This window comes from Oncorhynchus gorbuscha, linkage group LG14 (genome assembly GCF_021184085.1).
Source record: "Oncorhynchus gorbuscha isolate QuinsamMale2020 ecotype Even-year linkage group LG14, OgorEven_v1.0, whole genome shotgun sequence".
In the NCBI taxonomy this organism is placed as follows: Eukaryota; Metazoa; Chordata; class Actinopteri; order Salmoniformes; family Salmonidae; genus Oncorhynchus; species Oncorhynchus gorbuscha.
The window spans coordinates 19,105,924-19,120,645 of record NC_060186.1 but is presented as its reverse complement, the minus strand read 5'-3'; the positions used below and the strand labels follow the sequence as shown (position 1 = coordinate 19,120,645).

Sequence of the window (14,722 nt, the reverse complement as noted above, 5' to 3'; positions counted from 1 at the left end):
AGGATTATCTGGTGTGTGTGCGACTGTCACGTGTGTGACGTGTTATTAGTTAACAGCTTTTTAAATAATGGTCAAACAGTAGATTTTTGGACTATACCTTTCTGAATTCCTTGATACAGATTTTGCCACTGCGGTTGTGGTCGAAGGTAACAAAGTTTTGCCTCAAGGAGCGCCAGAACTGCTGGACCGGGCCATAGAGCCTCAGCATGGCTTCCACACACTGTCTACTGAGAACACCCCCACTCATCTGGATCGCAAGGGAACCACAACCAGACCGCATCAGGACCACACCGGACCAGAGAAGACCAGATAGGACAGAACAGCGTTAACAAACACTTAAAGACCATTGCATGGATGTAATCATTCCAATCATATCGCTATTTTGTACACCTTACATGATGAGTTTAACTCAGTAAAGTAGCAGTCTTTATGAACTTGTTGTGAAAGACCGTTCCATCATGAAGCACACAGGGGGTCTCTGGTTGCCTGGCTACCCAGACTCCTTGCTCTGGCCAAACGTTACGCCACACCCACGGACGTTAGTTTCCTCTCCGCAGTGAGTCTGGATCTGAGTACCTCTCCGACCCTTAACCGAATGCCAACACATTCGCGGCCGTCTGAATGGTCCAGAAATCGATGGGTTCGGCCAGAGCCGGAACACACATAGGTACAGCGGCGGTTTGAAAAAATCCGTCATTGGCTTTGATTCTCTGATTTGTTAGAGACGATCCTATCGCTGATAACGTTGTTTTGTACAACGCCCCTCGTCACCACAAACAACTTCAACGATGGCAGAGTCTCAGACTAAAGTGTGTGGCGGACGACAGTGTGATTCGTCAGGCTAGGTCTCTGATTTATAACACAGATGGTTGGTTTGGTTAGTAGATAATGAGGGTTATAATTGTCAACCAAAGCCAGTACGAGAGGGGGTTTGGATGGTTTGCAGCTCGCAGGTTGCCAGACAAGCTCTCACCCACTCACTCTGGTGAGGCTTGGGGCCCTGCTTAATGCTAATGTTTAGTAGCCCAGGGGGGATCTTCTCCAACCTGGCCACCCGCGTGTCATTTTTTGAAGCTTTTATTAACATACCTCATTGTGCCAAAAGCACACAAATCACCAAACTTGACAAGTATTGTTGTCAAGGAGGAGACAGCAGAGAGCCCGAGGGTGGGAGAGGTCCCCGTTGAGTATACACAATCTGGCAACCCACCGCCCCCTCGTTTTACGTCACAGACCCCCTTCCCATTGAAAGTGATAGTTAATGAGTCAATAATGGACCAGAGAAAGAGTGAGGGAGAGGAAAAAAAGAGTAGTATGAGAAAAGAGCAAGATAAAATATGTTTTCTCTCTCACCACAAATACTAATTTAACACAGTTTCTGCAGTAAAAACATTTATGTTCATACAGCACTCTGTCCCATATTGACAGTAAGTTAAACAGGGGTGTACAGTACCGGTGTAGTGGGGAGAGGTAGTTAAACAGGGGTAAACAGTACCGGTGTAGTGGGAAGAGGTAGTTAAACAGGGGTGGAAAGTACCGGTGTAGTAGAGAGAGGTAGTTAAACAGGGGTAAACAGTACCGGTGTAGTGGGGAGAGGTAGTTAAACAGGGGTAAACAGTACCGGTGTAGTGGGGAGAGGTAGTTAAACAGGGGTAAACAGTACCGGTGTAGTGGGGAGAGGTAGTTAAACAGGGGTGGACAGTACCGGTGTAGTGGGGAGAGGTAGTTAAACAGGGGTGGACAGTACCGGTGTAGTGGGGAGAGGTAGTTAAACAGGGGTGGACAGTACCGGTGTAGTGGGGAGAGGTAGTTCAACAGGGGTGGACAGTACCGGTGTAGTGGGGAGAGGTAGTTAAACAGGGGTGGACAGTACCGGTGTAGTGGGGAGAGGTAGTTTGGGCCGCTCAAAGGGCTGTCTGCCTGCTGGCGGTTTCAAGTTGAGGAGGAAGTGACGTAGGAAGTCAAGATATGACACACGCCCACTGTCCCTCATGTCGAACTTTACGACCAGACGATCAAGCTCCTTCTGGGTCACACTGACATTGAGGCTTTGCAGGATGTCTGTCACACACACACACACACACACACACACACACACACACACACACACACACACACACACACACACACACACACACACACACACACACACACAATCAGGTATGGAAGTGATTTTTTAATCAAATGGTTTTGAGGTGGATTGTGAATTGAAGTTACGTAAAATAATGATTGACAGGGGATAACGAATCAGGCACTGCGCTGTACGTATGTCACTCTGTGATTGGTCATTTTACCCAGGAAGCAGCGTGTGCTGATCTCTCCGTCTCTCTCTCTGTCCTCCTCCCTGCACCTCCTCTGAATGTCCCTCCAACAGCGCTGTACCTCCACCTTCAGCCTCCTCTCCACCTCCTCACAGTCCACCAGGGGGCCCTCCTTCTCTCTCCCAGCCGTGGACGGACGTCTGGCCCTGCTGGACACACCCACCTCCGACTGGGGGGAGGGGGACAAGGACAGGGGGATTGATAATGTGTGTTACTTTCAATCCCAGATTAGAAGAGATAAGATATTGTAATTATGATTTGGATGCTATCCTAGTTAGATTTTGGATATCACTTCTGGTCACTCCCAGGAGCTTACAGAACTAACTGGGATGGCTTCTGTAACGCTACTTAGAACTGTGGACTATCAAATACAAAGATGGAGATATATAAGTAAACTGATAAGCATCATGTATAGAGAGATCCTGTACCTTTGAGCGTTGGAGGTTGCTGCCTGTAGTCTTTGGTCTCTGTAGAGCTGGTGGGGAGGATGACATCCTATCTATGGCCCCAGGGGATGGTGGTGATGGTGACATATCTATGAGCCCAGGGGATGGTGGTGATGCAGATTTCAGGGGACTGATGTCCTCTGGGTCTGTGGTCTTGTCCCTTATCGCAACAGCTCCACTGGCGTGCTTCAGGAACTCCCTGTACTCCAGATCCCCCAGCACATTCACTGGCAGCTTCTCCCACACCCTCTCGAACTGAGGAGAGAGAGGAATTACACATTTAGTACACACACACATCATATCCCACATTTTCAAACTGATATTCACACAGACACACACTCACATTTACACACAAGCTTAATGAACTTCAAGGATGACTAACGTTCTCTATAAGTAGTCAATAATTATCAACACATACAAATTTGTTTTTGATTGCAATAATTAATAACTAAGGAGAACTTGGCTGGCAAATGCATAAAAAAATGAAAAAAATTGAATTTACACACATGCACGTATGCCTATTCCTGTTGTTTCTGCATGACAACCCATTGATAGAGTATAATGAATTGTGCCTAGTATTTGTTTTTGTAAGAGCTTAAATAAATAAAAAATATATGTAAAAAGCTATACTGTATGACCCTATTGAGACAGGACCCTGTCAGCTTACCTGGTCACTGGTGAGCCTCATGAAATGGCGGTCACACATCATTCTGAAGTCCTCTTTAGAGATGGTGTCATTATGGGTGTGTTCTAAGTCCACTATCTCCTTGGTGATGGTGTACAGGCAGGCGGAAACAACATCCTCACTGATTGGCAGAGGCTGGGGCTGGGCGGGGAAACCTGCCTTACCCACTCTGTCTGACCAATCCTCAGGGGTCTGCACACACAGATGCATACACACGCAACAAATAAAAACAGATGCATAATGCACATGCACAGGCCTACGTATAAACATAGAGTACGGACCCCCCCCAACACACAAACACAGACCCAATCACACACGTCCAGGTTGCATAGGTTGAACTGGTTGAGGAAGTCTCTCCAGTACACCATGTGGTTCTCCCAGTTCAGCTTCATTCTGTCGAGCAGGAATCTGAACTGGGGGTCCGAGAGGCGGGCACAAAAATGGTCCAGCACCCGCCGGAACTCCAGAGGGGTGACTGTCCCGTTCCCACTCCTGTCGAAGGCAGAGAAGGCCTAAGAGACCAGGTGGAGAGACAAGTGAGTAGGAGTCGGTGTGGCTGACCAGATGAGAGCATGTCTGAGCATACGCAAGTAGAAGGACCTCCCTCAGTCTGAATGCATATTAAAAGCACAGTTCAATTGTTACAATTGAAATAGTTTATTACTGTAAGTAGCTAAAACAAATTGATGATAATTGTATACGTCTTTGGTCTTCACAATGAGAGCCAGGGAAGAAGAGGGACAGAGTGTCGGGAGAGGCCTAACCTTGTGGAGTATATCCATCGATGCAGTGACCAGTTCCCGTATCCTACCAGCAGCTCTTTCAGGACTGAGCCACTCCAGACTCTCGGCTGGGTCAGGGGATCCACATGGCCTAGGGGGGTGCTCACACCCCTTCCCTGTCACGTGGTCAAACGCCTTCAGGAAGTCCACGTATGACAACGTCCTGTCCCCACTGTCCATTGGAACCTTGAGTCTAAAATTTAGAGGAGACAAAAGTGTCTACGTATTCAGCAGTTACAAACATCCGTTTAACATCAGTTTAACAGTACTCAACATCAGTAAATGCTTCTGCTTCCTGGAAACTTTTCAGGGAATTAAAAACGGTTTATTATCAGATGTAGTTCACAAGGCATTACTTTTATTAGTCCTAGAGTCAGGAAACGTTCACAGAACAATTTGTGTATTATTATTATTTTGTTGAAATAACATCGGCAAAAAATGAGATACAAGATTTTTCCAGGACCACGACAAAGATAGATAGATTGATTATAACCCAGTAGTTTGATCATTATTACGGTGTGTTAGCTATATGAAGGAATGGAGAGGTCTTTGTAATGAGAGTTATTTACGTGTGTAGGAGGTGGGTGAGCTGGTGTCTGTGTAGGGGACAGTTGTATCTCTGGAGCAGACTCTGTAGGTCCTCCACCCTGACTAGGCCCTCTCTCTTCTTATCCAGGCGGGTCAGAGCACTGCTCAACCCCTCACAGTTACCCTGCACCAAGCGCCTGGATGGTCAAATACACAGCACACACATAGTTATTATTGATCACTCCTTTGGCCAAAGCTCAGACGCATGCTTAACTCTAGAAGCGTATTCTATAGAATTGAATTAGTAATTGCACTAATTAATTTAGTTTATCACTCTTCACTCACTCAATGTCCTGAAGCGTAGCCCCTGCAGGGAGACCATCTGTGGGAGTGGTGTCTGCATCCTTCCTCGCATGTCCCACCTCCTGTTGATCCACGCCCAGCTTCTCCAGGAACGCAGCACAGGTGAGATAGCCACGCCCTTCTCCATCATACCTGTCAGTGGAACAGTGTTTGGACAAATCACAGCTCCGCATTGATAACGTTGAATGATTTACACAAAACAGATCTCAAGTTAGGATTGGGTTGTCGTGTTCTACCGCACTCTAATATCGCTCACCTGGCCCACAGTTCGTCAAACTCATCAGGACTGATGGGGAGGTCGTAGGTATAGAGGAGACTCCTGAGGTCCTTCTTAAAGACCAGACCCTGACCATCTTCATCAAAGCGACAAATCACCTGGAGGAGGTAACATAACTTGTAATGGGGTTCCTCTCACATGTTAACATACACATTATCCTCTTTGAGACTTGAGCTTCAGGGTAGAGGTATGAGTTAAACCAGACTGACCTTTGACATAGCAGTCCATCTGTGGCGTGCGTTGGACACCAGGTGGTCATGCAGTTGGTCTGGCCTGTTTGAACAGCATCAAGAACACACACAGAAACACCTCAGTGACATTTACATATGAATCCTGTCTAACCTCACACACACACTTCCACAAGACCCTACTCACCCATTGGCTGGCTTGAAATTCTGCCTGCGGGTCTTGCCGCTGGATTGGACGAGGGTGAAGAACTCTGGGTAGTTGAGGTTGGCTCCAGGCTGCAGGCCCAGCAGCTGCAGCAGGCGCTGGTACTCCCTCTCCTTGGTGACCAGGCCCAGACTGTCATACAGCTCTCTGAAGTCATGCCTGTCCACCACCCTGTCACAGTTCTGATCCATCACACGGAACGCTGACAGGATGTCCTGATTGGACAGAGAAGATGATGATGACATGGTGATTGGCTATTGGCTGTGTATATTGATTGGATGTAAATATGTATGGAACGTGTATTGTTTTAGGCTTTGGCATTATGCATTCTTTTTCAACTGACTTTAAAGGGTGTCTGTGAGGGTTAGTATCCCAACCCCTTGTCGTCTTATCCTGTCAGTACTAGGTGTTTGTGTGTGCAGTATAGAATGTGTATATTGATCAAAACAATTGATCCCAGAGGTAATGGAGTGTGGAGTTGTGTAGTGGGCATGGACGGTTCCTCTCTCTCACCCCGTGGATGTTTTCGATCTTCTCTTTGATCACACCGAGGCAGTCCTCCGCTGTCAGGAGGCGTGGCTTAGCCCGCAGGTTACCATGGTTACCCCCCGAGGCCTGATTCTGCTCTCTGGCCTGGTGCTCTTTTAAAGAACACAAGTAAACTGTGATTTGATTGGATGAAAGGGTTGGATTTTAAAGGCCCAGTGCAGTCAAAAATGGGATTTGCCTGTGATTTATATATATTTACACACTATGAAGTTGAAATACTACTGTAAAATTGTGAAAATGATAAGGACCTTTAGTGTAAGGGCCTGTTTTGGTAAGAGGGAGTTTTGGCTTGCCTGGTGACATCACCAAGTGGTAAATTAGTTAATAGCCCAATAAGAAAGAGAGTTTTCAGTTTTCCCCTCCCCTCTCTCAGACAATCGTAACAAAGTTTTTGCTTGAGAAATTGCTCTTTGCTAAGAAGTAGTTTCTTTGGAAAAAAATTAGCGCAAGATGCAAAAATTTCTAAGATTTTACTGAGTTACAGTTCAATATAAGGAAATCAATCAATTTAAATACATTTATTATTCCCTAATCTATGGATTTTACAGACACCTTTTTTTTAAAGTTGGGGCGTGGATCAGAAAACCAGTCAGTATCTGGTGTGACCACCGTTTGCTTCATGCAGAGCGACACATATCTTTCACATAGAGTTGATTAGGCTGTTGATTGTGGCCTGTGGAATTCTGTCCCACTCCTCTTCAATAGCTGTGAGAAGTTGCTGGATTTTGGCGGGAACTGGAACATGCTGTCATGCCGATCCAGAGCATCCCAAACATGCTCAAAGGGTAAAATGTCTGGTGAGTATGCAGGCCAATCCATTTTCAGCTTCCAGGAGTTGTGTACAGATCCTTGCGTCATGGGTCTGTGCATTATGCTGAAACACGAAGTGATGGCGGCGGATGAATGGCACGACAATGGGTCTCAGTATCTCTGTGCATTCAAATTGTCATCGATAAAATGCAATTGTGTTTGTTGCCTGTAGCTTATGCCTGTCCATACCATAACCCCACTGCCATCATGAGGCACTCTGTTCACAATGTAGACATCAGCAAACCACTCACCCACACGACGCTATCTGCCCAGTACAGTTTAAACTGGGATTCATCCATGAAGAGTACACTTCTCCAGCGTGCCAGTGGCCAGCGAAGGTGAGCATTTGCCCACTGAGTTTGGTTACTGCAGTCAGGTCAAGACTCTGGTGAGGACGATGAGCACGCAGATAAGCTTCCCTGAGATGGTTTCCGACCGTTTGTGCAGAAATTCTTTGGTTGTGAAAACACACAGTTTCATCAGCTGTCCGGGTGGCTGGTCTCAGATGAGCCCGCAGGTGAAGAAGCCAAATGTGGAGGTCCTGGGCTAGCATGGTTACACGTGGTCTGCGGTTGTGAGGACAGTTGGATGTACTGCCAAATTCTCTAAAATGACATTGGAAGCGGTTTATGGTAGAGAAATTAACATTCAATTCTCTAGCAACAGTTCTGGTGGACATTCCTGCAGTCAACATGCCAAAAGCACCCTCCTTCAAAACTTGAGATGTCTGTGGCATTGTGTTGTGTGACAAAACTGCACATTTTAGAGTGGCCTTTTATTTTCCCCAGCACAAGTTTTACCTGTGTAATGACCATGCTGTTTAATCAGCTTCTTGATATGCCAAACCTGTCATGTGGATGGATTATCTTGGCAAAGGAGAAATGCTCACTGACAGGGATGTAAACAAATTTGTGCACATTTTAGAGAAATAAGCATTTTGTGTGTATGAAACATTTCTGGGATCTTTTATTTCAGCTCATGGGACCTTACATGTTGCGTTTATATTTTTGTTCAGTATATTTTTGTTTCTTTTTGGCACTTTTAACTGAAAACAATAGAAATGATTTGATATTGAGATAAAAACAGCTCCATTGGACCTTTACATTTGTCACATTAAAGGGGAAATCCGGAGTAGAAACAATAACACTAAAAGTTTCCCGCCACTGTTTCGGACCACTCTCAAATGGACAGACAAAGCTATGGATGCAAGGAGTGATTGTAACCAATGTTTTGAAGCTATACAGTTTGTTTACATTTGCTTTGTTTACAAACATTGGCGTAAAACAATGATGTGATGGGGTGATGGGGTATGGCAATTGAACGAAGCTCATGAGACATTAACCTCTAAAAGTCTATGCCGTTGGTGGGGTTACTAAGCTAAAATATGGAATTGTTTTAGGATGGTCAAACCATGGATCATTTAGCTATTGGATTTAGAATTTTAGGACCCCTTTAGGTATAAAAAGAAAATGTACACAATTATTTGATTAAATATTGAGTTTGGTCTTTACAACTATAGCCCATTAAAACGCAGTGAACAACACATTCATAAATGGCAAAAAAGACAGTTGAATAATAAATCATAAGGAGTAAAGTATTGAAGTGTAGGCCCTATATCTACTGTAGGAGATATAAGAAAGCTCAGGAAATTTTGGGACACATATTTAACCCCTTATTTTTGTTGGAACAAACTACCTCCATAATTCTATATGTATGGGTTACCTACAAACAAGTCCAAATGGAGAACTCCTTCGTGAGAATCTCCCCTTTCTGTAAAGTTGTCATAATAGTTTGTATGCCAAATCGTTAGGATGCTACAGACGTTTTCGTGAGAGGACTGATTTTTGGGATGTCTCATGGTCTGAGAAACATCACTGTAGCTTGGCCACCTTCCACCGCAGATGTGGTGGATGTGGTGGATTGAGACGCAGCCCTTGCAAAAAAACGTATGTAATAAGTTATATTCTTCAAGAATCAAGGGGTACATGTCATGAATTTAGAAGTCGCAAAAATGGATGCAACAACAGCAGATTGCTCCTTTAATCAAATCAAATCAAATCAAATTTATTTATATAGCCCTTCGTACATCAGCTGATATCTCAAAGTGCTGTACAGAAACCCAGCCTAAAACCCCAAACAGCAAACAATGCAGGTGTAAAAGCACGGTGGCTAGGAAAAACTCCCTAGAAAGGCCAAAACCTAGGAAGAAACCTAGAGAGGAACCGGGCTATGTGGGGTGGCCAGTCCTCTTCTGGCTGTGCCGGGTAGAGATTATAACAGAAAATGACCAAGATGTTCAAATGTTCATAAATGACCAGCATGGTCAAATAATAATAAGGCAGAACAGTTGAAACTGGAGCAGCAGCACAGTCAGGTGGACTGGGGACAGCAAGGAGCCATCATGTCAGGTAGTCCTGGGGCACGGTCCTAATGTCGTCCTTATTGTTATTCTATTGACTTCCAAGAATTCAACTTGGCATGTCAAATGTTAATGTTCCCAGTTGCAAAAGGAAAAAAGGAAGAATGTCAGGCACAAAATTAATAACTGAGACTATCCTCTTATATTTATTGATAAGGTTTAAGGATTAATTTCAGTTTGTTGTCTTTTTGTGTAAAATATGCCCTTTTATGTTATTTACTGGTCACTGTAATGCAGTTTCAGTGTCTGAAATTGACATCAACAAATTAGAATGTTGTTATAATTTCCACTCGGATTAGGCGTTTGTGTTTTTTTCACACAGAAAAAGGACCCCTCACAACCGCCGACGTCGGTAGTCCTTTAACTGCCTGACCCATTTCTAAATAGGATCTTGGCACTTTTTCTCTCCAAATCCTTTAAAACACAAATGTTGCACTTTGCAAACATGTCTAAGTTTAGGTCCTGATTCTGTTTAATGTAAAAAAATATATATTAAATCGAGAATACAAATTAGAGTGGTGCCCTGCTGCTTCCATTCTGCTTCCAAAGCTCATAATTACCCCAAACAGTCAGCAATAAGAGGGATTCTGCTTCTCTCTCCTCTCCTCTGTACCAATGAGAGATGGAGAGCTTGTATAAAACTATATTTATAATCCCAAGGAGTCATGTGCTAACAGAGACATCATTTCACAGGAAGCAGGGGGGTAGCCTTTGATCGCTGTGGGTGGGGTGCTGGTTGGGGAGGGGATGAGGATTTCTGAGGGTTTTTCAAGTTGAATGACCCGCTCTTTATCTCCCCTTGCTAGGACACTAATTTAGAGATCAGTCTGAGTCTCTAGACCATGGCAAGTTAAGCTTCACACTTGACTCGTACCATCATACTTATCCAGGAAAGCCGAACAGGACATTTTTCCGTCTTTGAAACCAAGCGATACGTTGAGCTTGCGGAACTGCTTCTCATCCAAGGTGATCCAGCTGTCATCCAGTATCTGGGAATGTTGATAACAAGGAAATAGGTTGGGACTACATTAGGACAAGGTGCATGTCCTATACAAAGGTGTCGGATAAGATACTTATAATAATAACTGTATAGCGATATAATCTTCATAAAAAGAAACTGTGGCTCACATAGAGGAACACTATTGTCAAGGCCCTGAGAGAGCAGAGCTCAAGTACACCAGGTGTCAAGTAGAGGTCAAGTATACACAACTGTTTTGACCTTCTGACCTTCTTTAGATCTCTCAACGACAGCATTCCGTCTGAGCTACTGGCCATTGCCCGGATATGGTCGTTGAGGGTAACATGTCTGTGGTCCAGCGTCTCTTTGAGCTTCCTGAACATAATGTTCTCCACCATGCGAACCCTTGGACCCCCCACAGTGGCGCTGGGGGAACGCACTGGCTTGTTGTTCACCAAGGCATTCTGGGCTTGATAGTTCAGTCTGTTCGTGTCAGAAATGTAGTACATGTTGCATTAGAACAAAAGACACTTCCTCTCTAACTCCTCTATTACTTAACTTTACCCTTTGTTATTATGGACCCCCTGTCTCCGTCTGACCACATTTCTCTCCCTCTATCTCTCACTTTCTTCTATCTCTCTGCCTCTGTTCTCCATACCTGCCAGAGCCCTTGCGGGGGTAGTGTATAGTGCCTGTCTGTGTCTCTCCTGTAGGCAGGCCCAGGGCCCTGAGGAACTGTCTGTACCTGACCCTGCATGACCCTGGGTCTAAACCAGCCTCACACAGCCTAGAGTACACAGGACAACAAACAACATACAGTGGCTTGCAAAAGTATTCATCCCCCTTGGTGCATTACAACCTGTCATTTTAATAGATTTTTATTTGGATTTCATGTAATAGACGTACACAAAATAGTCCAAATTGGTGAAGTGGAAAAAAAAAAACTTGTTTCAAAAACTTCTAAAAGAAATTTAAAAAGTGGTGCGTGCATATTTATTCCCCCCCTTTGCTATGAAGCCCCTAAATCAGATCAGAAGTCACATAATTAGTTAAATAAAGTCCACCTGTGTGCATTCTAAGTGTCACATGATCTGTCACATGATCTCAGTGTATATACACACCTATTCTGAAAGGCCCCAGAGTCTGCAACACCACTAAGCAAGGGGTACCACCAAGCAAGCTGCACCATGAAGACCAAGGAGCTCTACAAACAGGTCAGGGGCAAAGTTGTGGATAAGTACAGATCAGGGTTGAGTTATAAAAAATATCAGAAACTTTGAGCATCCCACGGAGCACCATTAAATCCATTATTAAAAAATGGTTCAATTATGGCACCACAACAACCCTGCCAAGAGAGGGCCAAAACTCACGGACCAGGCAAGGAGGGCATTAATCAGAGAGGCAACAAAGAGACCAAAGATATCCCTGAAGGAGCTGCAAAGCTCCACTGCGAAGATTGGAGTATCTGTCCATAGGACCACAGACCTGAGCTTTACGGAAGAGTGGCCAGAAAAGGCCATTGCTTATAGGAAAAAAATAAGCAAACACGTTTGATGTTCGCCAAAAGAGATGTGGGCTACTCCCTAAACATATGGAAGAAGGTACTCTGGACAGATGAGACTAACATTGAGCTTTTTGGCCATCAAGGAAAATGCTATGTCTGGCGCAAACTCAACACCTTTCATCACCCCAAGAATAACATCCCCACAGTGAAGCATGGTGGTGACAGCATCATGCTGTGGGGATGTTTTTCATTGACAGGGACTGGGAAACTGGTCAGAATTGAAGGAATGATGGATGGCTCTAAATACAGGGAAATTCTTGCGGGAAACCTGTTTCAGTCTTCCAGAGATTTGAGACTGGGACGGAGGTTCACCTTCCAGCAGGACAATGACCCTAAGCATACTGCTAAAGAAACACTTGAGTGGTTTAAGGGGAAACATTTAAATGTCTTGGAATGGCCTAGTCAAAGCCTAGACCTCAATCCAAATGAGAATCTGCGGTATGACTTAAAGATCACTGTACACCAGCGGAATCCATCCAACTTGAAGGAGCTGGAGCTGTTTTGCCTTGAAGAATGGGCAAAAATCCCAGTGGCTAGATGTGCCAAGCTTATAGAGACATACCCCAAGAGACTAGCAGCTGTAATTGCTGCAAAAGGTGGCTCTACAAAGTATTGACTTTGGGAGGGGGTGAATAGTTATGCACGCTCAAGTTTTCTGTTTTTTTGTCTTATTTCTTGTTTGTTTTACAATAAAAAATATTTTGCATCTTCAAAGTGTTAGGCATGTTGTGTTAATCAAATGATACAAACCCACAAAAAATCCATTTTAATTCCAGGTTGTAGTGCAACAAAATAGGAAAACTGCCAAGGGGGTGAATACTTTCGCAAGCCACTGTATAACCTCTATGTTCTGTAAGAATTAGAAGGTAATGAGGTGTGCTAACATTTTTACAAAGGATGTATAGATTTTTGTAGCACATTTTAATTTGTATTCTTCAAAATGTATGGAGTTTCAATTAATATTTTTTTAAATATACCTATAGAGTCGTCTATTCACCAGTTCAAATTGTAATCAGTCGTTTTTATATTTCATCATTTTTGGAGGATGGATGTTAAGTCTTGCTGAAGTGTGTGTCTACAAGAGGGATTGGTTGCTCACTTGTTGAAGTGTGTGTGTGAGAGGGGCAGGCCGTAACATTGTATGATCCTTCTCAGGTCTTCATTGCGAACAGATCCTGTCTCTCGAGGGTCACAGTCCCCTAAAGCCTCCAGCATGGGACCTATCTGATCACTCAGCTTATCACGCAGCAAGCCCTTCACCTGTAGACACACACCACAATACACCCTTCAATACACACCTCAATACACACATCAATACAAACATCAATACAAACATCAATACACACACAACACAACAGAGAGGAACTGTATGTCTATGTTTCATTATTCATCATACTAAAATGGGTGAAAACAGCCATTTTTTTCTGTGCTATGTTGTGTTTTGCAGTTTATTTACGGTAGTCCATTTGTCTGCTGCCGTGGGTGCCTTTTCAATCCACTGTGGATACTGAGTCTCATTCAACTCCCTCTGCTCCTCCTTAGTCAACAGACACACACATGAACATGTGCCAACACATCAACACACAAACACACTGAACTTCCTGTACCTGAGCCGCATCCTCCATGATCTCCTCCTTCAATCCTCCAGTAGGGGTGTGCAGTGTCTCCCTCCCCGGGGAAGAGTGCACCCTCCTGGGTTTGAGCAGCTCCAGGCTGGGCTGAGTGATGACCCCAGTGTGCTCTGGGTCCAGCAGGATCAGGAGCTCTCTAACCTGGGCTGGGCTCAGACGGGGCCTGGGGGTGTGGGGCTCCCTGCGGCTGGACCAGGAGTCCTGGGGACCCCTCAGGTTATACTGGGGGACTTCCAAAGCCTGACGAAGGTCTGCCCTGGTGATCCTCCCTATCCTACCCTGAAGAGAGACATGACACCCCCTCTTTGAGTTCTCTTCCTCATTTAGGATATAGGTGTAGGAGTCGCCTTTACATTTGTGCTTGAAGCCCCAGTTTTGAAATGTGAAGTGTTTTTGTGTAAAATAGTTCGGAAACATTAATTGCTCTGCGTTGGTGTTCAAAAGTGATTTTCTTACATTCGCAGCCAGAGGCTTGTGTAAAAGTGTTATTTTACCATTAGCCAGCCGTCTGTTGCCCTTGTGTCATTTTTAACAGGAGTACCTTTATATTGGTTGGTGAATCACACGGAGACACATTGTGCATCAGCGTACGTCATCCCAGCCTAACACAACTTCTCCCCAGAGTCTGTCTAAAACACATGCAGGCTGGCTTCCAACCTGCCTGTCTGGAAAAGCAAATTATTGTCGGGAGGTGTGTGTGGACGCCATGTTTGATCTAATATCCACAGAATTGATTATTAAAACAGTTGATGGGGGGGGATTTTGTTCTTTCTTTAGTGCCATAAAAGGAGGAGTTTCTGACGGATATGTTTTGATTTCATATCTGGGATAGGCTTCACACACGCTCAAACTTGGACACCAAGGATTGTTTCCTGTATAGCTGTAGCCCATCAACATCAAACATCGCTGTGAATTAATCTAAGACATATTCTCCACTAAAGTTTAGTGTGACTATCACGTTTCATACGGCTGATGTGGAGTGATTTGAGCATCTGG

General features: G+C 44.5%; 2 protein-coding genes across 3 annotated transcripts in view; one reads left to right on the top strand and one right to left on the bottom strand.

Moving 5' to 3' along the window:
- Nucleotides 1-3,319, top strand: part of mpped1 (metallophosphoesterase domain containing 1) — a 44,062-nt gene extending 40,743 nt beyond the window's left edge. For both annotated transcript variants that reach the window (XR_006831678.1, XR_006831676.1), the window contains exon 8: nucleotides 2,375-3,319. The gene's annotated coding sequence lies outside the window, so the exon portion shown is untranslated. The remainder of the gene's footprint in view (nucleotides 1-2,374) is intronic.
- efcab6 (EF-hand calcium binding domain 6) overlaps nucleotides 1-14,722 on the bottom strand; it is a 31,508-nt gene that overhangs the window by 458 nt on the left and 16,328 nt on the right. The window contains exons 12-28 of the mRNA XM_046299151.1: nucleotides 13,703-14,005; nucleotides 13,195-13,355; nucleotides 10,801-11,014; nucleotides 10,448-10,562; nucleotides 6,309-6,436; nucleotides 5,778-6,010; nucleotides 5,612-5,675; nucleotides 5,382-5,500; nucleotides 5,108-5,257; nucleotides 4,804-4,959; nucleotides 4,217-4,427; nucleotides 3,758-3,964; nucleotides 3,435-3,644; nucleotides 2,750-3,022; nucleotides 2,295-2,490; nucleotides 1,874-2,061; nucleotides 98-247 (exon numbers count right to left, since the gene is read on the bottom strand). Coding sequence (XP_046155107.1) covers nucleotides 98-247; nucleotides 1,874-2,061; nucleotides 2,295-2,490; nucleotides 2,750-3,022; nucleotides 3,435-3,644; nucleotides 3,758-3,964; nucleotides 4,217-4,427; nucleotides 4,804-4,959; nucleotides 5,108-5,257; nucleotides 5,382-5,500; nucleotides 5,612-5,675; nucleotides 5,778-6,010; nucleotides 6,309-6,436; nucleotides 10,448-10,562; nucleotides 10,801-11,014; nucleotides 13,195-13,355; nucleotides 13,703-14,005 — 3,078 coding nt within the window. The remainder of the gene's footprint in view (nucleotides 1-97; nucleotides 248-1,873; nucleotides 2,062-2,294; nucleotides 2,491-2,749; nucleotides 3,023-3,434; nucleotides 3,645-3,757; nucleotides 3,965-4,216; nucleotides 4,428-4,803; nucleotides 4,960-5,107; nucleotides 5,258-5,381; nucleotides 5,501-5,611; nucleotides 5,676-5,777; nucleotides 6,011-6,308; nucleotides 6,437-10,447; nucleotides 10,563-10,800; nucleotides 11,015-13,194; nucleotides 13,356-13,702; nucleotides 14,006-14,722) is intronic.